The sequence below is a fragment of the Centroberyx affinis genome, unplaced genomic scaffold (genome assembly GCF_046629955.1).
Source record: "Centroberyx affinis isolate AG114_WGS23_722 - 3 ecotype Tasmania unplaced genomic scaffold, CSIRO-AGI_Caff_v1 ptg000102l_1, whole genome shotgun sequence".
Lineage (NCBI taxonomy): Eukaryota > Metazoa > Chordata > Actinopteri > Beryciformes > Berycidae > Centroberyx > Centroberyx affinis.
In genome coordinates, this window is record NW_027278804.1 from 469783 (window position 1) to 489784 (window position 20002).

Consider the following 20002-nt stretch of genomic DNA (forward strand, 5'->3'; position numbering starts at 1 on the left):
GTTGGGTAATGTCCCATGCTGCCTTGATAAACATATCCCCAGTGTTGGCATAAAATATCTATAAAAAAAATCATTACAATGGCTGCATTGCACATGGTAAAACTCCTTCAGTGTTGCCTTTATTGTGATAACATGCAATGGTGATAGTAATCCAGAGGGGCGATGTAGCGTCACCTTAGTAGTTCCACAAAGAAGAACGTCGAGCCTGTGTGTATTAGCAGCTTCAATCACAGAATTTAAACTACCACTTTACATCCACATTTACATTGTTCGTGGCTTGCTCAAATATATAACCTTGCAGATTTTATTATGGCTGGCAAGACAACGGCTGTCTTTAGAAAGAGAGAACGTGAGGAGGATGAGTAAACAGAGCAGCAGGGCAGGTGGAAAAGAAATAGGAAATCATTTAACAGCTTAACAATATCACATGGTTGTTATTATTATTATTATTATTATTATTATTGTCATCACTAACAAGATGCAGTAAACTTGAGTCAGGAGCCTCAAGGTGCCTCAGCAGGAGGCTTAAATGTTCACAAATTGAATTGTAAATAAGATTTCTCTCTCTTACTCACTTTGTCAGAGTTTTTAAGTGTTCTGTTGTGTATGAAGTGTTAATTTATTGGATTAAAGATGGTTCTGAATACCATATTATTACTCATTATTTTATCAATCATGGTGTTAAAGATATCCTGACTGCTGTGAGCGTGGGCCAGAAGAGGGCACAATGCACGCTTGTAGAACTTTTGGTTTAGCGGACTTACCACATTTGCCTGATGTTGAGCCAGGAAAAACCCAGCATTCTAGCGCTCATTTGTTTTGTCCAGACTTATAAATGCAGTTTAAATACTTTAAACCATTTAAATACCTCTAAAATGGCTCCTTGAATTGAATTGAATTGATCAAAGTACGGATGCTTTACAGTCCCACGGCACTTTTGTGGCAGCGACGTACATTTCAAGGTGTGACGATTCATAGTTGGTTAAATTTTCACAAAAACAGAACTTTGAATTCCGTTTAGTAATTTGATGCTGCTCAATAAACAACAGACATGATTTGTAGAAAGTTAACATCGGCCTGCTGCAGTTCTTAAGAAATATGTCGTCAAGATCGTACTCTAGAAAAGCAATGCAGGCTGTGGCTCGTAAATCTCTCCTGTGGCTGGACTTATCTTGTACAACTTGTGTTTAGCTGAGATGTTTAGCCAGAAGCTGATCAGGCAGGTAACTGGCAGCAATGGCGGAGGAATCGTGCTAAAACATATGTCTACTGGAAGGCAGCCCTTTAAAAACAAAAAACAAAAAAAAACTTTAATCTGCGTCTTTAACCAAGGCAATGCTGTGGAAGAGAAAACACAAACAGAGCTGATTAAGGCCAATTACATCAGCGTTTTCTTCCAGTGGGGTCTGCAAGGGTTAGTCCTTGGTTTTTGGAGCTTTAATTGTCCACTGTGGCAGACATTTTCACGGTGGGTTAATTGAAGTCAAGGGGATTAAAAACGCCTCTGCCATGATCTCTCTCCTCCTCTCTGTAAATACACTATTCAGTATGCGTGTGTGTGTGTGTTGTTTTTTTTAAAAAGCCGCTTCGCTACCTTTCTGATAAGGTCTTCCCTGGGGTTAGCCCTTCAATAGATCACACTACCTGTCCCAAATGGGAAATTGATTTCCTCCCTTTTACCTTGCTCTCCCTCAGTGAGGCTAATTAGAAATCACTTGGCAGTCCACCTCAAAGGGAAATATATAAACATAAAAGAAATAATGTTTACTGTTATGTCGTGTGGATGGAAGGCGGAGGAACATCTTTGCCTTTTCAAAAGCCCCCAAAAAAACATCGCACTCTTTCTGTCTTTTGCTTCCTGTCCCCAGTCAGTCTCCCCCCCCCCCCCCCTCTCTCTCTCTCTGTCTCTCTCTCTCTCTCTCTCTCTCTCTCTCTCTCTCTCTCTCTCTCTCTCTCTCTCTCTCTCTCTCTCTCTCTCTCTCTCTCTCTCTCTCTCTCTCTCTCTCTCTCCCCCTCCCTCTCTCTCTAGTGTAGATCTGAGGCTGGCTGTTTGCAGCGAGCCGGGGCTGAGGCTGCTTTTGAACGCCCGCTCGCTGCGATAAATCAGAGTGTGGGTCCCCCGGGTGCCGTCACCACCACCATCAGTTCCACTGTTTTATTCATCCGCTCCTTTGTCTCATCACGATTCTGCCCCACGTTAAAGTGTGTGTGTGTGTGTGTGTGTTGGGTGGGTGGGGGGGGGTCAGAATGCATTACCGCAGACTGCTGCTAATCCAGGTGTGCTGAAGGGAGTTGGGGGAGGGTGAAAGGTAAGAGGGAGAGAGAGAGAGAGTTGTCGCAGGGATGAGAGAAATGGAGAGAGAGGCTCAAAATGGCAAGAGAGGGAAAGGAAAGGAGGTTTGAGGTGGAGGGCGGGGAGATGATGGAGGAGAGGGAAACGAGAGGGGAAATGAGAGGAACCGAGTAAAAGATTGAGAGTTACGGCCGAGGAGAGGTTAGGGTTAGAAACGGAGAGACGATCGAGGAAAAGGCTGTGAGAGAGACGCTGGGCCGAAGGTAGAGACGGCGAGACAGTGAGAGAGAAGGAAAAACCGAAATGAGCGGTACAGGAGAGAGCGACGGAGTGAGCGGAGAGACGGTTGGAGACCATTTCACGGCCAGTTATACAGCTAACACAGTGCGCCGCGTGCGCCGTCTTTCAAACGCCACATCTCGCACTGATTTTTAATTTGATCGTCGGGGCTCTTTTTGTGAAATTTGGAAACGTAGTCTGTCCAACACTTTCATTTAGAGAGAATATGACAGCACACGCAGCCTAATAGGACTGCAGAAATACAGTAGTCTCCATAACCTACATGCTATATACTGTATATGTAGATAGACAAGGAGATCAATCAGGCTTTGTTTTTTCTCCCTCCTCAAAAAGAGAGACAAGGACACACACACACACACAGTTTCCCCATCCACATCATCTCCCCATTCCCTCTATAAAAACAAAGCCCTGTGACAAGCAGGCCTGTCAGATGTGCATATGGTGAACTAGTCAGTGTGTCATGCACACAAAGCAGCTGCTTCACTCTGCTCTCACTCTGCTCTCACTCTCTCTCTCTCTCTCTCCCTCTCTCGTGTGCTCCTGTTTGTGTCAGGCGTGCGTGCTTGTGTGTGCACGTGCGTGTACGGCAGGCAGCTCTCCGCAGGGCTTGCTTAACTAAGATTAATTGCACCTAATCCACTGTGCCAGGTGGAACATGGACCACGGTGGGCGCGCTCACACACACACACACAATCGCGCACAAATGGACACGCACTTCCCATTATAGCCTCGCCGCTGAAAATTAGCCCCCGCGCCTCTCCCGACACCCCGGACCAGACCACAACTCGATACCGCCATTTACTCCCCGACGAAACACACATTTATCACGCGCTCGCTCGGGCCGACAGGTGAACGCGGCGGACGGACAGAACGCCGTGACAGGAGGACAAGCTCTCCGCTCTCTAGCACCGACGCCGGCTGACCTTGACAATACAGACAAAGAAAGTGCGTGTCCTCCTGTCTCTACAGAGATGGAAAGAATCTACTTGAATCCAGTGCTGCTGACACTAGTATCCAAGCTACAGTCCGCCTGCAGTCACATGTAGCTTGTGTGTGTGTTCCTGCGCATGTACACTTTGAGGCAGAGAGGAGTTGCAGCGAATTAGCGGGGAGAAGTGGGGAGTTCTGTAGTGTCCATGTAACAGGACTGGGCAATGTAACGACGTTGATGATAATCTAAATGTAGATTGCCTTGATATAAATAGAAAAACTGTTAAAAGACACAGTTTCAGCATTTGAGACGGTATCATCCTTTACAACACACACAAAGTCAACAGTTGCAGTCCCAAATGAGTGCTGGTAGTGAATCAGTGAACTGCTCTTTGCAACTAACATTACTTCTCAGCAACATAGTAGTGGTACCAGCATTTTCCAGCACTGTGCACCAGGTTAAAAAAAAACAACAGCTCCAAAGACATAACAAATATTGCCTGGTAAAGACATGAAATTGGAAACCTAGCTTTGTCATATTTTGGCAATGGGAATACTTTAAAGAACTTTAAACCTTTTGGTTTCCTCAGCTTTCACTTGAGAGTAAAAAGTAGCCATTAAACAACTGAAATAATGATTCGATGTATATGGTTATCAATCGATATGAAAAATTTGACTGATATTTTTGGCCATATTGTCTGGACGTACCATGTAGGCAAGCTTATTGCTCATCAGTTTCTCATCTCCACTCATATTCACTTGCCACATTGATATGTGCCTCAGGGATCAATATCCATATCAGAGGTCTGTCAACCCTCCCTCTGCCACCTCTCTCTCTCTCCCCCACACACACACACACACACACAGTTGCGGGCCCACCTTGCAAATCGCATTCATAGATGAAAGACAGACATATATACCTTCTTTCCCATTTTCTACCTTGCCTTCTCACTTTGCCTGCTTAGTCTCAGCCCTCTCACTTTTCTCCCACTCTCTCTTCTCCTCCTCCTCCTCCCTTCAACCTCCTCCCTTTGTCTCTCATGAATATAATAATGATGATGAGTGGCAGTGCTTGCGGCTCTAGTGGCTGTTGCTGTGTGGCCGTGCTAATATCTACACTCTAATTGACACTGCGTCTGACCGTGGGTGGCACCGTTCTCTGTTGTGTGTGTGTGTGTGTGTGTGTGTGTGTGTGTGTGTGTGTGTGGTGGGAATAAAGTCGGGGGCCTGTGGGCGGGGTTTGGAATGTGCAAGCATGTGTACATGCTTATTTTTCATCACTGGTTTTTTCCTTCTCTTTTGTGTGCGTGTATGTGAAGGGAAACACACACACACACAGATGCTCCTCTCCATTATCAACAGCAGTAAGTGGTGCCTGGAAGCCATCATCATGCTGTACTGTACCTGCCTAAGAACAGCCGCTTAGTCAGCCCTTTCCTGCAACCACTGTGTGTGCGTGCGTGTGTGCATGCAGGCTGGGAGGGAAAATATTTTTTTGAGGAGAGACAGAGAAAGGAAGATGGAGAAAAAATAAAGAATTCAATCCAGGGCTTACGTAGGTAGCATTTATGTGCTCGCTCAAGGGCAATGTCGGTTAGCTCGAGGCCTAATTGGCATATTGTATCGTGCCAGTGGGACAAAAGAAGCAAGGCTAAACGGATGCGACTGAGACAGGAACCTGGCAACTTTTTGAAGGTCTCGTCTTGACTGGCTTGCCGCTGTGTATGGAAGAAAACAGGATTTTCAGACACTTTCCATCAGTGCCTTGATTTCAAGTCAAATCCCTGCTATACTCGGGCGGGCGTGGGTGGTGTTGGGATGGATACAGACAATGTTATGCGTTTTGAGAATGTCAAATCTTGACATGGTTGCATACATTTAAAATATCTCTCCTCGAGGGTGCGGCGCGGGGTACAGACAATGCAGCGCATTTGACGGTGTCAAATCTTGACGCGATCACTTTGCTTTTGAAACAAGAATATGGCTTTTGGAAAAATTAAGTGTCCTTGAAAATAACTTTGCATCCTGGTGTTTTTCTTTTCATACCTTTAAGTAGGCACCGTCTTCACTGTGTAGCTTGTGGACACTTCATGCCACAGGGACAGAGCCGGCCCCTTGAAAATTGTAAAATGCGCACGGCATCAATGAGAAGTCCAGCCAAGAATGAGAGGTCTCAAAAAAGGCGAACATGCGCTACAGTTGTCTGGTGTGGTCCTTTTCCTGTTCAGAGGATCCAGGGAACAAGCGAGGTCAAAAGATGACGGAATAGAATAATAATACCTAAGCAAGGATTCTTTACTGTGATTATGGGTGCAACATTAGCAGCACCAAAGTACCTGTAACTGCAGTAAAGAACATCCTCAAGGGTATTACGGCTGTTATACAACAGTTACCACACGTAATAAATGAAATGTTTTCTTTATTATGCATATATAAAACTAAAAAAGAAAGAAAGATCACATCAGTACACTTAACTATCAAATGCAGCTGTCAGAAACTACCTGTTGTATGAATGATTTTGACGTACTTGACATATCAAAAGTTGGGGGGATATTGTATTTTATATTCTTATAGCCTTAGACCCACTTGTGCAAATAGGTTCTCTGGATTTTCTCTGTCCAGTACCATAGACTATAGAGGTGAGGAAAATAACTGATCCAACGTATGACCAATACAGACACAACCAATATTCCAGTATTCTATTCACAAGCTGGCAAAGCTAAAATAAATTACTTTTCTGATTCTTTCAAATTCTTCAGATTTCTTTCAGATTCTTTCATTCCTTCAAAGTAGAGACTTGTAGATGTGGTCTTCTATTTAGTTATAGTCAAGTCAGGCTTATTTATGAAGTGCTTAACTGGAATGTCACAAAGTGCTATACAGAAATGAAATGAGATGCATATAAAAACGCAGATGGTAAAAAACAGACACAGGGCCAGAGACTGTGTGTGTGTGTCAGTCAACACGTATGTGAGTGGATATACGAGTACTAGGCAATACCAGGGTAGGCAGCAGGAGAAGTAAAAGAATGACAGAGTGTAGGTGAGACTTCAGGTGGGTTGTAAGCTTTGTTGAACGGATGGGTCGAAGTTTTGAGCGAGGCTAAGCGGAAGAAAATGCAGAAGTCGTGCAGACGTCTTGGCATCCACTCTGAACATCCAGCAAAACAGTGGTAGCATAAGGTGTCTTTAAATTGGTTGTGCGCAGAAACATTGATTTTGCATTTCTCTTGGCTCGCAAGTATTTATGAGATGCCAAGATGAGCACACTTCACTGTCACCACTGAGTACCACTGGCAAAATATGGGGAATTACTCATTTAGGACAGCCAGCAAAACTAACAGTGCTGTCAGTCTTTCATAATGGCTGTATTTTGTGTTTTTCAGCAGTGACAAATCAACAAAAAACACAAACTTGAAGTTTTATTTAGATGTCCAAACAGTCTAAAATGTGATGACAGTGCTGGGTAAGTGGGGTAAGAGAGCATACCCAACTCTTGACTTTTCCCCACCGCTCTGCATAATGTTTTAAACCATAGCCCTATTTTTTGTCGTAAACGCAGCCTCTGTGCAAATTGATATGTTTTCTGTCTCAACAAAAAAAAACCCACAAGGTCCAGATATGTTCTTGAGAGGTTTTGTCTTAAGATGGCTTGGGTCAATATTTCCCTTTGAGCAGCGGTCCAATTCTCATTGTTCTACCTTTTCAGTGACTGAAAGAGGTACTGAGAGAGAGAGAGAGAGCGAGGGAGAGCTAGCGAGAGAGACATTTTTCGCCATAATGTAATCGGGTTGTTTTTGTGAGAGGACTGATTGGCCTGTCTAACCTCATTTTGAACTATTCATATTTTCTATTCACCAAACCTAGGGAATAAGGGAAGGGAAACGGGAGTGCAGAGGGAATGCAGCTCGCCAAGATTCAGACATTTGACACCATTTTATTCTATTATTCATCTACTCGACTTGACATAAGTTGCCATAAACTCAGGCGTGTGTGTGTAACCGCGGCAGACTTTCCAGGCAAGGCCTCCGCGGCACGTCAAGGTGGTGATTAGAATCCGGTCTGACACACACATACACGCGTCCTCACATTCAGAGACACGTAGCCCCGCACACACACACACACCCCGCCGACTGCGTTGAGATGTTGTGGCCTGCAGCGGCGTGCAGGCTCTGATGCAGCTCACCTCTAGTGTCATGGAGTATTAGAGTTTGGTCTGTCTGTCTGGTTCATTGCGGAGAGACGCACACACACACACACACACACACACACACACACCCACCGCTAGTGCCTTGTTCATTATTACTCTTACCATTACTGCCCAAGGTGGAGAGTTTTAGCCTCCAGCTGGTAAATGCGCACACACACACACACACACACACACACAGTCCCATACATACTTTAGATGTACAGCATGCAGAACTCGGCATCCTAGCTCTCTCATTCTTGCACTTTCTCTTTACTGTCGTTTGTTCCGTTTCACCACACACACACACCTGCTCACTTACAACAACACATTGCCGTTCTCCCATTTTGCTTTCTCTCCTTTTTACTTGGCTTCTCTCTCTGTTGCTTTCTCCCTTTTCTCTTTCCCATACAGCTCTCATAGTCTCACACATACTCTTTTAAACACACATTCATTTTGTCTCTCTCCAACACACACACACACTCCCATTTCCTTTCTCGTTGTCTCTCTCACACACACACACACACACACACACACACACACACACACACACACACACACACACACACACACACACACACACACACACACACACACACAATCAAGCGGCGCTAACAGAATGGGCAGACTCATTCCCTGTCTGGCCCCGGGGCCTAGATTGATTGATAGGAAAGGCGGCAGGGCAGCAGAAATGAGTGAGGAATAGCAAACGGTGTGCCTTGATGATATTGTTAAATTGGCTATTCTCTGGCTAATGCTGCTGTTCTGTCCACAGAATATTACTGGCTGTCTTGCTAACCCAACAATGGAGAGCAGGAGGTCCTGTTGTTTTTGAGGAAAGAACGTAGGGGGTTCGCAAACTAGCTTGTTATGCAGGCACCTGTGCTTGTGCAGAAATCCGAGTCTCACCCTCGACAGGACCTAGAATCATGGAGGCATTGTTATACTTTTGTCATGTGAGGACCCTCCAGAAACAGGCCTGTGACCCCTGGTGGGCGCTGACCCATAGTTAAAGAAGCTGCGAGAGAGAGAGAGTGAGTTATCCATAGAAAAGCACAGGTAGCTGCCTCATGCTGTTACCTCACCGCAGCTGATTTGCTCCAATATTAATATATCCATTAATACATGATAGGGATGTGGAGAGCATCACATTTTGTAATGTTGTCTTCTCCCCGCCCCCCCCCCCCCACAGGACAGTGAGTTGAGCAGTGAACTGAGCACATGAAATGACAAATAAATAGGTCACAATATTAAAAATAGACAGTGTGCTGATTGGTGAAGTCAAATTTGGCTTTGCAACAAGGTCCATGTTGCTCACTGTTACATTGCAACGATCACGTCTGACCCAGGGAAAAGAGCGTCTGTACACTTCAAAAGGGTTTTGCCCACACACACTAGAAAGGTCCGACCATTTGAAACCCCTTCACCAGTCAAGCAGAGATACCCACAGACTGCACAGCGTTACAGCTGATGTCTGCATCCACCGCAATCTAATAACCTAATGTACAAAGGATATGAAATATCATGCTGTAAAAGCTGTCGTTGGATTCAAAATAACTCAACCAAATCAGTGTCTGCGATTTTATTTGTAAAATATGACAATACATAGAGGGGAAAATGTAGGCGCAGCTATTATTGGATGATATAAAATATTACAGGCACATCGCCAAAAACGCTTGAGCAAGCAAAACACCAATAAGAACTAAGCAGTTAAATGAGCAAAACAGCAACAAAGTATAAGCTATTTAAAACAACATGACATATTTCTTCAGTCATCGTGAATATACTGCATGGAATTTTTGAAATGCACTCATCTCCCAGTGTGGCTGAGATTTGCCTAATGTCAAATATGGATATGAGCTCAATCCATTTAATCCTTCTTGGAATGTGCTTTGACACACACTTGTCTTTCTTGTCATCTCCTCTTATTCCTTTGACCACAGTCAACACACACTTGCAGGATTTCTCCTTGGCCTGGTTTGTCTGAAGAAAGCCTGTTCAGACCTTTTCTGACCGGTAGTCGATATCCATGTTTTCGCCGTATATATTTTATGGAAATACAGAAACACAGTGATTGCTTTGGGTTCATCCGCAGACATAAGCCATGTTTCATGTCCGGAAACTCTCTGCGCCTCATTACACTATTGTTCTAAAAGTATGTGAGTAATAATTTGTGTGAAATGAGTTTCCATGGAGTTCATCCAGTTACGTTAGCCCATGGCTTTTCTAGTGCTAAAACATAATCTAACCTCTCCAGACTCTCCCTGCACAGAGATGTAGGCTATTTAACAGGCAGCAGTCTGTAAGTAAAGGCAGTGGGTGACAAGATATACATTTTGACCAATTTGCAAACACATTTGCTTTTATTTGAAAGTTAATATGAAAGGGGAGAATTGGTGCTAGGTGATGTCATCAACTGGTACTGTACGCTATAGAAGATGACATCACCTGGCAGCAAAGATCAGCCAATAGCAGATGGCAGTTTCAGTAGCATGATTTTTACCATTAGATGTCAGGCTTTACACAGATTTGAATTTTAGTTTAGTTTTCTCTTTAAGATGCAATCAAGACCATGATGGTGGTCCATGCAAAATAATTGCGCTAGTACATGACATGGACTCTTTCTCACACACACATACATATGTTTTTTTAAGACCTTCATTAATCCAGGGAAGGTTTGCTGAGCACGTACATTCTTTGTCATCAGCAGACTGCTTCTCATTCATATGGTTAGACATATTCACACCTGCAATCTGTCTTCAGCTGTTGGTCAGAGCAGCTCCATAGAAGCGCGGGGTTAAGTGCCTTATTTAAGGTCAGCTCCACCTTGATGGTGGTTGATGGAAGGGGGAGAGTATTACTCACTCACTTAGCGCCACTCAGATTATCACAACCGGCTCACTGATATTAGCCGGCAATTTTCCCGTCACAAGTCCGCTTTTCTAACCACTAGGATACCACCTACACATACAGTATCTATCTACCTTCTTTCTCTCGTTCTGTCTCTCTCCCCCTCTGTCTCTATGAGTTATTGATTCTCCTATGAGTTCCTTATTATGTACTTGTTGGCTGTCATCATCTGCGTTGTTGCCAGTTGCTAAGAAGGCTTACTGCTTTATTTACGTCACACATTGAGAAAGTTTAGCACACTCCATCTCCAGGGACTGTGCTATGGCACCAATGTACACACACACACACACACACACCAGCCAAACTCTTCTAGCCACCAGCGGCCGTGTCACACAGTCACACAGCTTCTTTTGTTGTTTGTATCACAGCAGTAGTTCTTGGGTTATGAACAAACAAGGTAGTGATCCCTCTGGCATTTACAAGGCTCTGTGGTCTCTATTAGATCTGTGTTCGGCTAGCCGGCCGGCCCGCCGCTGGCCTGTTGTCTCACTCAGCCATCTGAATCTTTGTTCAGCCATCACACTGTGTGTTGGGTGGATGTGTGCCTGTCTGTCTCTGTCTTTCTCTTCCTGGCCTGGCTGCAGCTTGTCCGCTCTGTCACTTTACTCGTGTGTCTGTCTTCTCTGTTTTCGCCAGTATGTTTATAAGCCTGCCTGCCTGCTCCAGACGTAAGTGAAAGTCGAGTGACCTAGATGGGTAGGAAGCTCGTCACCCTCCTTCCTGCCTTCAGAACGTATTCAATCCCCTTGACTTTTTCTACATTTTGAAGTGTTGCAGACTGAATACAAAATAGATAAAATTGGAATGAAACATGTTTTTAAAAACTTTTGCAAATTTATTGAAAATTAAATACTGAAATACAGAAGTATTCAACCCTCTTGAGTCAATATGTTTTTGAAGCTCCTGCTTCGCACTGGTATCTGTTAAAAAACTATTAACTTAAATTGGCCTCAGTCAACCAAAACAAGTTGTAGAGACATCTCAAGGACATTCAAAAGAATCTTTTGACTTTTAACTCAATTTGTGTCACTGCAAAGGGATTGAATACTTTTTGACTCAAAACATTTCAGCTTTTCATGTTAAATTAAAAAATTGTAAAAAAAATTGTAAATAAAAAATTAACTTTGACATTATGGGTTGTGTGTAGATCCATGAGAATTTTTTTTAAATTGAATCCATTTTTAATTGAGGCTGTAATAGCACAACATGCAGAAGGTCAGGCATGTTGAATGTTTTCTGAAAGGAATATAGATAGATAGGTAGGTAGATACAGTTGAGGTCAAAAGTTTACATACATTTGTAAGGGACATGTATGTCATGGCAGTCGGGGGATTTCAATGAATTCTGCAACTGTTCTTTTTCTCTGACAGAATGATTGGGAAATGTACCTCTTCCGTCACGAAAAACAAACAAGTTTGGTTTCTTGCATAAATTTGTTGTGGGTCTTCTGAAAATATGACAAAATCTGATGAGTCAAAAATATACAGCAACCTATATTCTAAATTTGGTGGCGTAGAAAGTTCTAAAATGTCATTTTACTTCATGAGATTGCCTCTTAACTTGTTGTTAGTGATTGTGATTGACTATAGCTGTAACTTCTCTGTGCCTGTATAAATAGGGCTTGTTTTACTGCACGCATTAGATTGAGCCACAAACATCACAATGGGAAAGTCCAAAGAGTTCAATACAGATCTGAGAAAGCGCATAATAGATTTACACAATTCAGGAATGTTACAAGTCAAGAGCATCAGTGCAAACAATTGTTCGTAAGTACAAAGTACTGGGAACAGTGGTCTCTTTGCCAAGGTCTGGAAGAAAACCCAAACTGTCACCCTCTGCTAAGAGAAAATTGGTCCGGATGGTCAGATGTAATCCAAGAATCACCAAAAAACAGGTCTGCCATGATTTAGAAGCTGCTGGAACACAGGTGTCACTGTGCACAGTCAAGTGAGTTCTTGCCTCTCGCCATGGGCTGAGAGGCTACTGTGCAAGACAGAAGCCCCTGCTCCAAAATCGGCACCTTAAAGCTTGACTCAAGTTTGTTGCTGATCACATGGACAAACAAAAAACCTTCTGGAGGAGAGTTTTGTGGTCAGATGAAACAAAGATTGAGTTATTTGGCCACAATGACAAGAAGTATGTTTGGAGGAGAAAAGGTGAGGCATTTAACCCTAAGAACACTGTACCTACTGTCAAGTGTAGTGGTGGTAGTATCATGCTCTGGGGCTGTTTTGCTGCCAGTGGAACTGGTGCATTGCAGAAAATGGACGGAATAATGAAGGAGGAAGATTACCTCAGAATCTTCAGGACAAACCATCAGCTAGAAAGTTAAATCTTGGACGAAATGGGGTGTTCCAACAGGACATGACCCTAAACACACATCAAAAGTGGTTTTGGGATGGCTAAATCAAGCTAAAATTAAGGTTTTGGAATGGCCTTGCCAGAGTCCTGACCTCAACCCCATTGAAAATATGTGGAGTGTCCTGAAAAGACAAGAGAACCAAATTTGGTTGCGCTCTAGCAATTCTGCCAAGAAGAGTGGTCAAAGATATAACCAGAATTCTGCCAGAAGCTTGTTGATTGCTACCAAAAGTGGCTGATTGAGGTGAAAAGGGCTAAGGGACATGCAACCAAATACTAGCTGTGCTGTATGTATATTTCTGCCCCATTACATTTTGTTATATTTTCAGAAGACACACAATAAATTTGTTCAAGAAACCAAATTTTGTGAAAAAGGAAGTACGTTTTCCAATCATTCTGTTACAGAAAAAAACAGCTGCAGAAATAATTGAAATCCCAATACTGCCATAATATACATGTCCCTTACAAGTGTATGTAAACTTTTGACCTCAACTGTAGGTGGACAGGCGAGCAGAGCCAGTGATGGTGCATCACTGGTGCCCCACACAGACAGACTTGGGTGTAGTGGCACATTTGAGGAGAAGGAAGTTTGGTGTGTTGGCACTAGATTTAGCGCTGGTTGTCAGTTTACTTCAGTAGATGGTGGGTTAGCTGGCAGGGCATGTGTATATGAAACGCATACTGTTTATTAAAACAGCTTGACGGCCCGTCACTGCTTCAGTGGTTGTTTTAATCACACTAATAAATGTTCAGTTGTGTTTGTATATATTTAATGGGCTGCGTTTTTGTTGACATTTCATTTAGCGAGCTCACTATCTCATCTTTGCTCAGGCTCTTGCCTCAATTGAGGCTAAAGTTTCTCACTATTATGAACTAATTAGACTAGCATTAGCTAACCTACAACTGCTGCAAGTTGTTAATTAGCTGACAATTATACTCCCATCTTATCACTAGTTTTGCGACACAAATACAACCTACAGCTATTTACACATGTATTACCTCCTCAACATAATTTCTTTGACTATTCAGTACGGCACTGGCAGCATCACTCGAGAACACGACTGCTGGACCAACGCCATGTGCTGCGTCATATGTGAAATGAATTGTTGTCATTGTAGTTGACTAGCATGCTTTCAGTTCTTGACAGAATTACATCTTTGTTTTTTTATACCTGCATTGACCAGAAATGTCAGGTTTGATTGCCAGCTTAGTGCATCACAGCAGCCACAAAAAAAAAAAAAAAAGAAAAGTTTACTCTGGCAAAAGTTAATTTCCTTGGGTAGGCCACTGAATTATAATCAATGTACACTGCTGCCATATAGACAGGGTGTAAGGTGCAATGACATAAAATCAGAGAGACAAGGCATTAGGTGGATTGGCATGGTCAGAAAGATGGGGCGCATTCCATTACAAGATTTCTCCTCACCTCGCATCTCCTCGTCGATTCCTCAGTGAAAGGACATGAGGGAAACGAGGAGAAGATGCGAGGAGGAAAGGAAGCGGGTGAACAGTGTCCTGTCAATTGTACATATTGAAATGCCGTTTGAAATGTCACGCTGAGGCTCCTTCCACAGGATTCCCTTCCTCTCCAGGGGTGACGGCTGTCTAAATTATTCTAAGCCTCACGTTTTACCACATAGAAACATTTCACAAAGTTAAGATCAGTGTGTAATTCATCTAAACTATGTAAAATCCCTAATGAGCCTCGTCGACCGAAATTTCCTAATGAATTTCTTTGATGTGTCTCTGAACTTTAAACCTTTTTGCGACTTGGGTTAGGCAATCATACAGGCTGACATCTCACCAGCAATGAACCAGTTTTATTCTTTATATACCCCTAGATTTCCATAGATCTCGCTGTAAGAGCATAATGTGTAAAATGGACAATGAAAGGCTCTTAATGAGGTTTAGTAAAAATGTATTATCCCCGAAGGGAAATTCCATGGCAACCCACACAAACACAATTCAGAAGACAGATTAATATCTAATGGGAAACACATTAAGGTTTTCAAACGCAGCAAAAACAAACAGGTCACCTAGAGAAGACACAAATTGATTCCTGCAAGAGACAAATCTGCCGGCCTTGATATGAAAATATGTCTTTTCATGACGGTCATTAGGCACCCATATCATGTCCCGAATTATGAATCCAACCAGAATGACAGAGGTATGCCTAAAAGTAAAAAAAAACATGAGCAGAAATTGTGTCATCACCCAAAAATAATAAAAATAGGCAAAGTCAAAGAGATTAATCAGCAGCCACGTCTCCTCCTCTGTCTCTATAATCACATTCAGAAGCCTTAAGCCTTATGTGACAGCTGTCACTTCTACCCATAGGGCCAAAGTTTTATATCCTGAAACTCAAACTGTCAGCATATGAACATTTAACACAATGTTAGGCTGTTAAGTTTTAAAACCTATTATTCTTTGGAGAATATATGATAATAGTTTGAGCTGCTTAAAATTATGCATTTTGTCATTTTTTTTCCATTTGTGACAGTATGGAGGTGGACTTATAACAGCACGTCAATTATCTTCGCTAATTATTTCCGCATTGAGGATACACCTGTGTGTCCTGCGGCCACGCCTCATTAGTGGATAGAGGCGAGGGGATAGCAAGGCTCCGTTTTAACCATTTGGAACATCCTTAATGATGGTGGCTAATTTTTGAATGCAGAGTCAGCGAGGAGTCAAGGACGGGGGGATGAGACTCATTTTGGCCAAATGGAACGCACCGCAGGGAGCCGGGTGGCAGGCTCTCTTCCTCCTTTTTAGAAAGACCTGAGCCTCTGTCCTGTCTGTGTCCCGGAGTCTGCTCCCAGCCTGCCCCTGGGCAGAGCCACTCTCCAGTACACTCGCTGCGCGTCTGTCACTACCACTCGCTCCCTTTCTCGCACTCTCTCTTTCTCCTCCTCTCTGTCACTCATCTCACCTGCTCTCTCTGTTGTCATTCTCTCCCTTTTGTTTCTCATTCTCCGTTGTAACTCTCAGAATTAGAGAGGCTACACTTGCATGCTGTCTTCCCTGTATGCGCTCTGTCTCACTCTCTCTCAATTCAAAATTATCTTCATTGGCATGAAATACCGGAGTATTGGTGCCAAAGCAAATGTATACATGCAGAAAACAAGATACAGAATAACTGACTGTTGCATATTGTTTATGTAAATAGTAGGAGTGCAACGGTTCACCAAACTCGCGGTTTGGTCTGTACCTCGGTCCAAAAAATCCATGTTTTACTCTGTTGAACTCTGTTTAAAGGATCTGAGCTGACTGCATGTAAAACAGAAACAACACAAATTTAGATATACAAGATGCAGCACAAAAACATGTAGCTGGGTCATTTTTGTTAATTGTCATAATAATTGTTTTCTTCTGTCATGTATTTATTCAAATAGCTAAACCCATATGACTGTTTGTTAGACATGCAAGTCTAGACCATCAACTCAGCCTCCGTCCCTGTCTATCAGTTAATTTAAACAATCTGCTGATATTTGCCATGTGCTCAAAAGATTGTCTTAACTTCTATCAGTTTGAATGGAGATTAAACCACTTGATAGCATCTTTGTAAGACAGAGAGATAAGGAATTCAGAGATTTGGATTATAAATGTTTTGCAATCGGACAAATATAGGACAGCCTATAGGAGTAGGCGAGAGAATTGAAAGATGCTTTCAATTTGAAACATTCTCCATAAGCTGCTTACATGATTATTTTAGAAAAAAGAGGTGGGAACGCACACCATAAACAGCTAATGAGGTGCTGATCACGGACAATAAACTTGGGCTATAAAGAAGAGAAGTGTCGCACACTCATGTTCAAGATGCAGAAGAAACATTAATTTATTTAGCCACCAGGCTGATGATTTAGTCTGAGTTTTGGCTGTTAAATCTCCCTTAAATAATTTTTTTTTACTGTTGACGCTGTCCATATTTTGTGTAATATAAATAGCCTGCATTTTACTTAAATGTCTGACAGACGGCTGTTGGAAATGGAGGGGATGTGTAAAACCTGGCAGCTGTAGTGTTAAAGCATCCGGTGATACACAACATATATGTAGTTTGTGACAACAAAGGTGTACTGTGCCCCATGAACCGAGGCCCTGAACCGAAAGAATGCAGAACCTTTACAGTACATGGGAATAATAATAAAATGTATACACACATAAAAGAATGAACCCAACCATCATTTCTCAGCTTGTACCATGCCGAGACACTCTCTCCCGCTCCCAGAAATAGACCACACACACATTTTACTCCTTTGGGTTTGCTGCTACATTTAAGAATCAGAGCCAGCACACAGACGCACGCACACACACAAACACACACACACACAGTGACCAGACACCATCTCGTCCTGTGGTTAGTCACAGAATCGCTACACATCGCTGTCTCTTTCTTCCTCCTCCTCATCTTCCTCCGTCCCTCTTCTTCCTTCCCATCCGCCTCCTCCCTGTCCTCTGCCTGCTTTTGTCTCACTGACCGTGTCCATCACTAAATAATGGGTTAGATTAAAGGGTAGATTGGCCCATCCAGCCTTTCCCCATAAGAGGGACCGTGAATGGGGCCTTTTGGTTTGTCTTATAAACCTGTCTGCCTCCATCCGCCGCTCCAATCCAGACGTCCGTAAAATGCAACACGATTTTATTGTCAGGGGGAAGAGGCATCTCGGCGCTATCCTGCAGCAGGCGAATGTTTAATTGTGGGCGGACCGCTGCCATTTGTTTTCTGTATGGAATACAGCTAAGGCAATGGAATGTATGATAACAAGGGACAATTGTGTGTGTGTGTGTGTGTGTGGGGGGGGGGGGGTAGAAGACTGGATAAGTTAATACAAATAAGCTAGCAGGGTTTTCTGTGCACCGCTGCCAAACCACTGATCCAAAAACTGAGCTCTCTGCTAACATGGGCACGGTGTGAGGTCAGATGTCTGGCCGTGACCGACTGAAATGTGAATGTTTTCACTGAAGTCACTCCCTGCTTTACATAACATCAGCACCAGGGGTCGAGTCCAGGCCATTATAAAGAAGGCAGCAGAGAAATGTCACCCTCGTAAAAAGCCGAAATTACATTTTTCTTCACTCGTCCCCTCTTCTCTTTCCTCTCCTCTTCGTTTTTTTCCTCCACTTTCTCCCTCTCCAGTCTTTTCCTCTCCTTAACACCTTCTTTCTCTCCTTCCTATTCCCCCGTCCCGCCACCCCCACCCCACATCTTCCCCGCTCCTCCTTTTTCCGTCCGCTCTCCCGCCCCCTCCCTCTATTCCTCCTCTCCAGTTTGTTCTTGTTAACGGCCCCAGCAGGAGAAGGATGTGCTCTACAGACTGGGGTCTGGGGGGCCACAGCTGCCCAATAACACCCTGATTTATCAACCTCCTCCAGCCAGCCTGCATGGAGATGCTGTTTCGCTCGCTCGCTCTGGCTGTTACTTACAGCCAGCCAGGCAGGGTTGTTTGTATTTCTGGCTGCGCGTCCTTAGGATGTGTCTGGCGTAATGAAATGGCTCTGCTTGTAATGTATCTAGCTCTCTCCCCAATAGCTCAGGCCTGTCTATGTATCTATCCACCCTCTTTCTCTCTCGCAGGCTATATTTACTGACAGAGCGATTGAAAGGGCGATCGTGATTCCGGTTTAGGATGTTTTAGAAATCTCCCACCACCGTCCACTTGATAGCGGAAGACCGAGCCTTCGTGTTTTTCTCGGTTTCTTTGCGTTTCTCCTTCACATCCTCGTTGCTCATCTTTTCCCCACTTTTTTCACTGTGTTTCTCATGTTTCTCACATCTTCCCCTCCCTCTCCTCCTCCCTCCCTCCCTCCCTCTGTTCGTACATCATGTCCAGTTCCAGATGGAGACCAGATATTCACCGATCCAAAAAACCAAGCTGATTTCAATGAAGTTCATTCTGAATCTAATTTTTTTTCTCTCTCATCCCTTGTTTCCCTGCCTCTCTCTCTCCCTCTTTCTACCTCTAGTCCAGTACCAGATGGAGATGATGCGTTCTCTGCGTCACGTCAACATTGACCATCTGCATGTGGGCTGGTACCAGTCCACCTACTACGGCTCCTTTGTCAGCCGAGCGCTACTCGACTCCCAGTTCAGCTACCAGCACGCCATCGAAGAGTCGGTAGTACTCATCTATGGTACGTACACTCACCGAACACTTTATTAGGAACACCTTACTAATACTGGGTAGGTATCAGCTTTCAGCTCAATGTCAACCGGCTACCAAAGTGACATCCGCCTCCAGGTTGGACGTGTTGTGCATTCTGAGATGCTTTTCTGCTCACCAGTAGTAAAGAGGTTATCTGAGTTACTGAAGCCTTTCTGTCAGCTCCAACCAGTCTGGCCATTCTCCTCTGACCTCTCTCATCAACAAGGCGTTTCCGTCCGCAGAACTGCCGCTCACGGGATGTTTTTTGTTTTTCGCACCATTCTGTGTAAACTCTAGAGACTGTTTTGCGTGAAAATCCCAGGAGATCAACAGTTTCAGAAATACTCAAAGCAGCCCGTCTGGCACCAACAACCATGCCACTGTCAAAGTCACTGAGATCAAATTTTTTCCTCATTCTGATGTTTGATGTGAACATTAACTGAAGCTACTGACCTGTATCTGCGTGATCTTATGCATTGCACTCCTGCCACATGATTGGCTGAATGGATAATTGCATGAATAAGCAGGTGTACAGGTTCCTAATAAAGTGCTTGGTGAGTGTAGATCTAGACAGGAAAAGACTCAGTAATGACTGAGCAGTAGCATGTTTTGATTGGTTGCTTTCACTCATACTATTTGGCATACCCAATTGAATTAAACTGCACACTTACGAGGAGACAGAAAATGGCCATAGGCGGGACCTGTGACATCAGGTAAAGGAAAATGGTGGCCTTGTGTCCAGACATGTAGCCTCCCCCAAACGATATACAGAGTTTCTGGCACATCATGGTTAATAATGTTATATCTACTGTTAGCTAAACTTCATATATGGTAGATATAACATTATTAACCATGATGTGCCAGAAACTCTGTATATCAT

At 43.5% G+C, this 20002-nt stretch overlaps 1 protein-coding gene across 1 annotated transcript in view; it reads left to right on the forward strand.

Moving 5' to 3' along the window:
• The window catches only part of LOC139647903 (eukaryotic translation initiation factor 3 subunit H), a 56368-nt gene that overhangs the window by 15511 nt on the left and 20855 nt on the right, over window positions 1-20002 (forward strand). The window contains exon 3 of the mRNA XM_071523913.1: window positions 18944-19111. Coding sequence (XP_071380014.1) covers window positions 18944-19111 — 168 coding nt within the window. The remainder of the gene's footprint in view (window positions 1-18943; window positions 19112-20002) is intronic.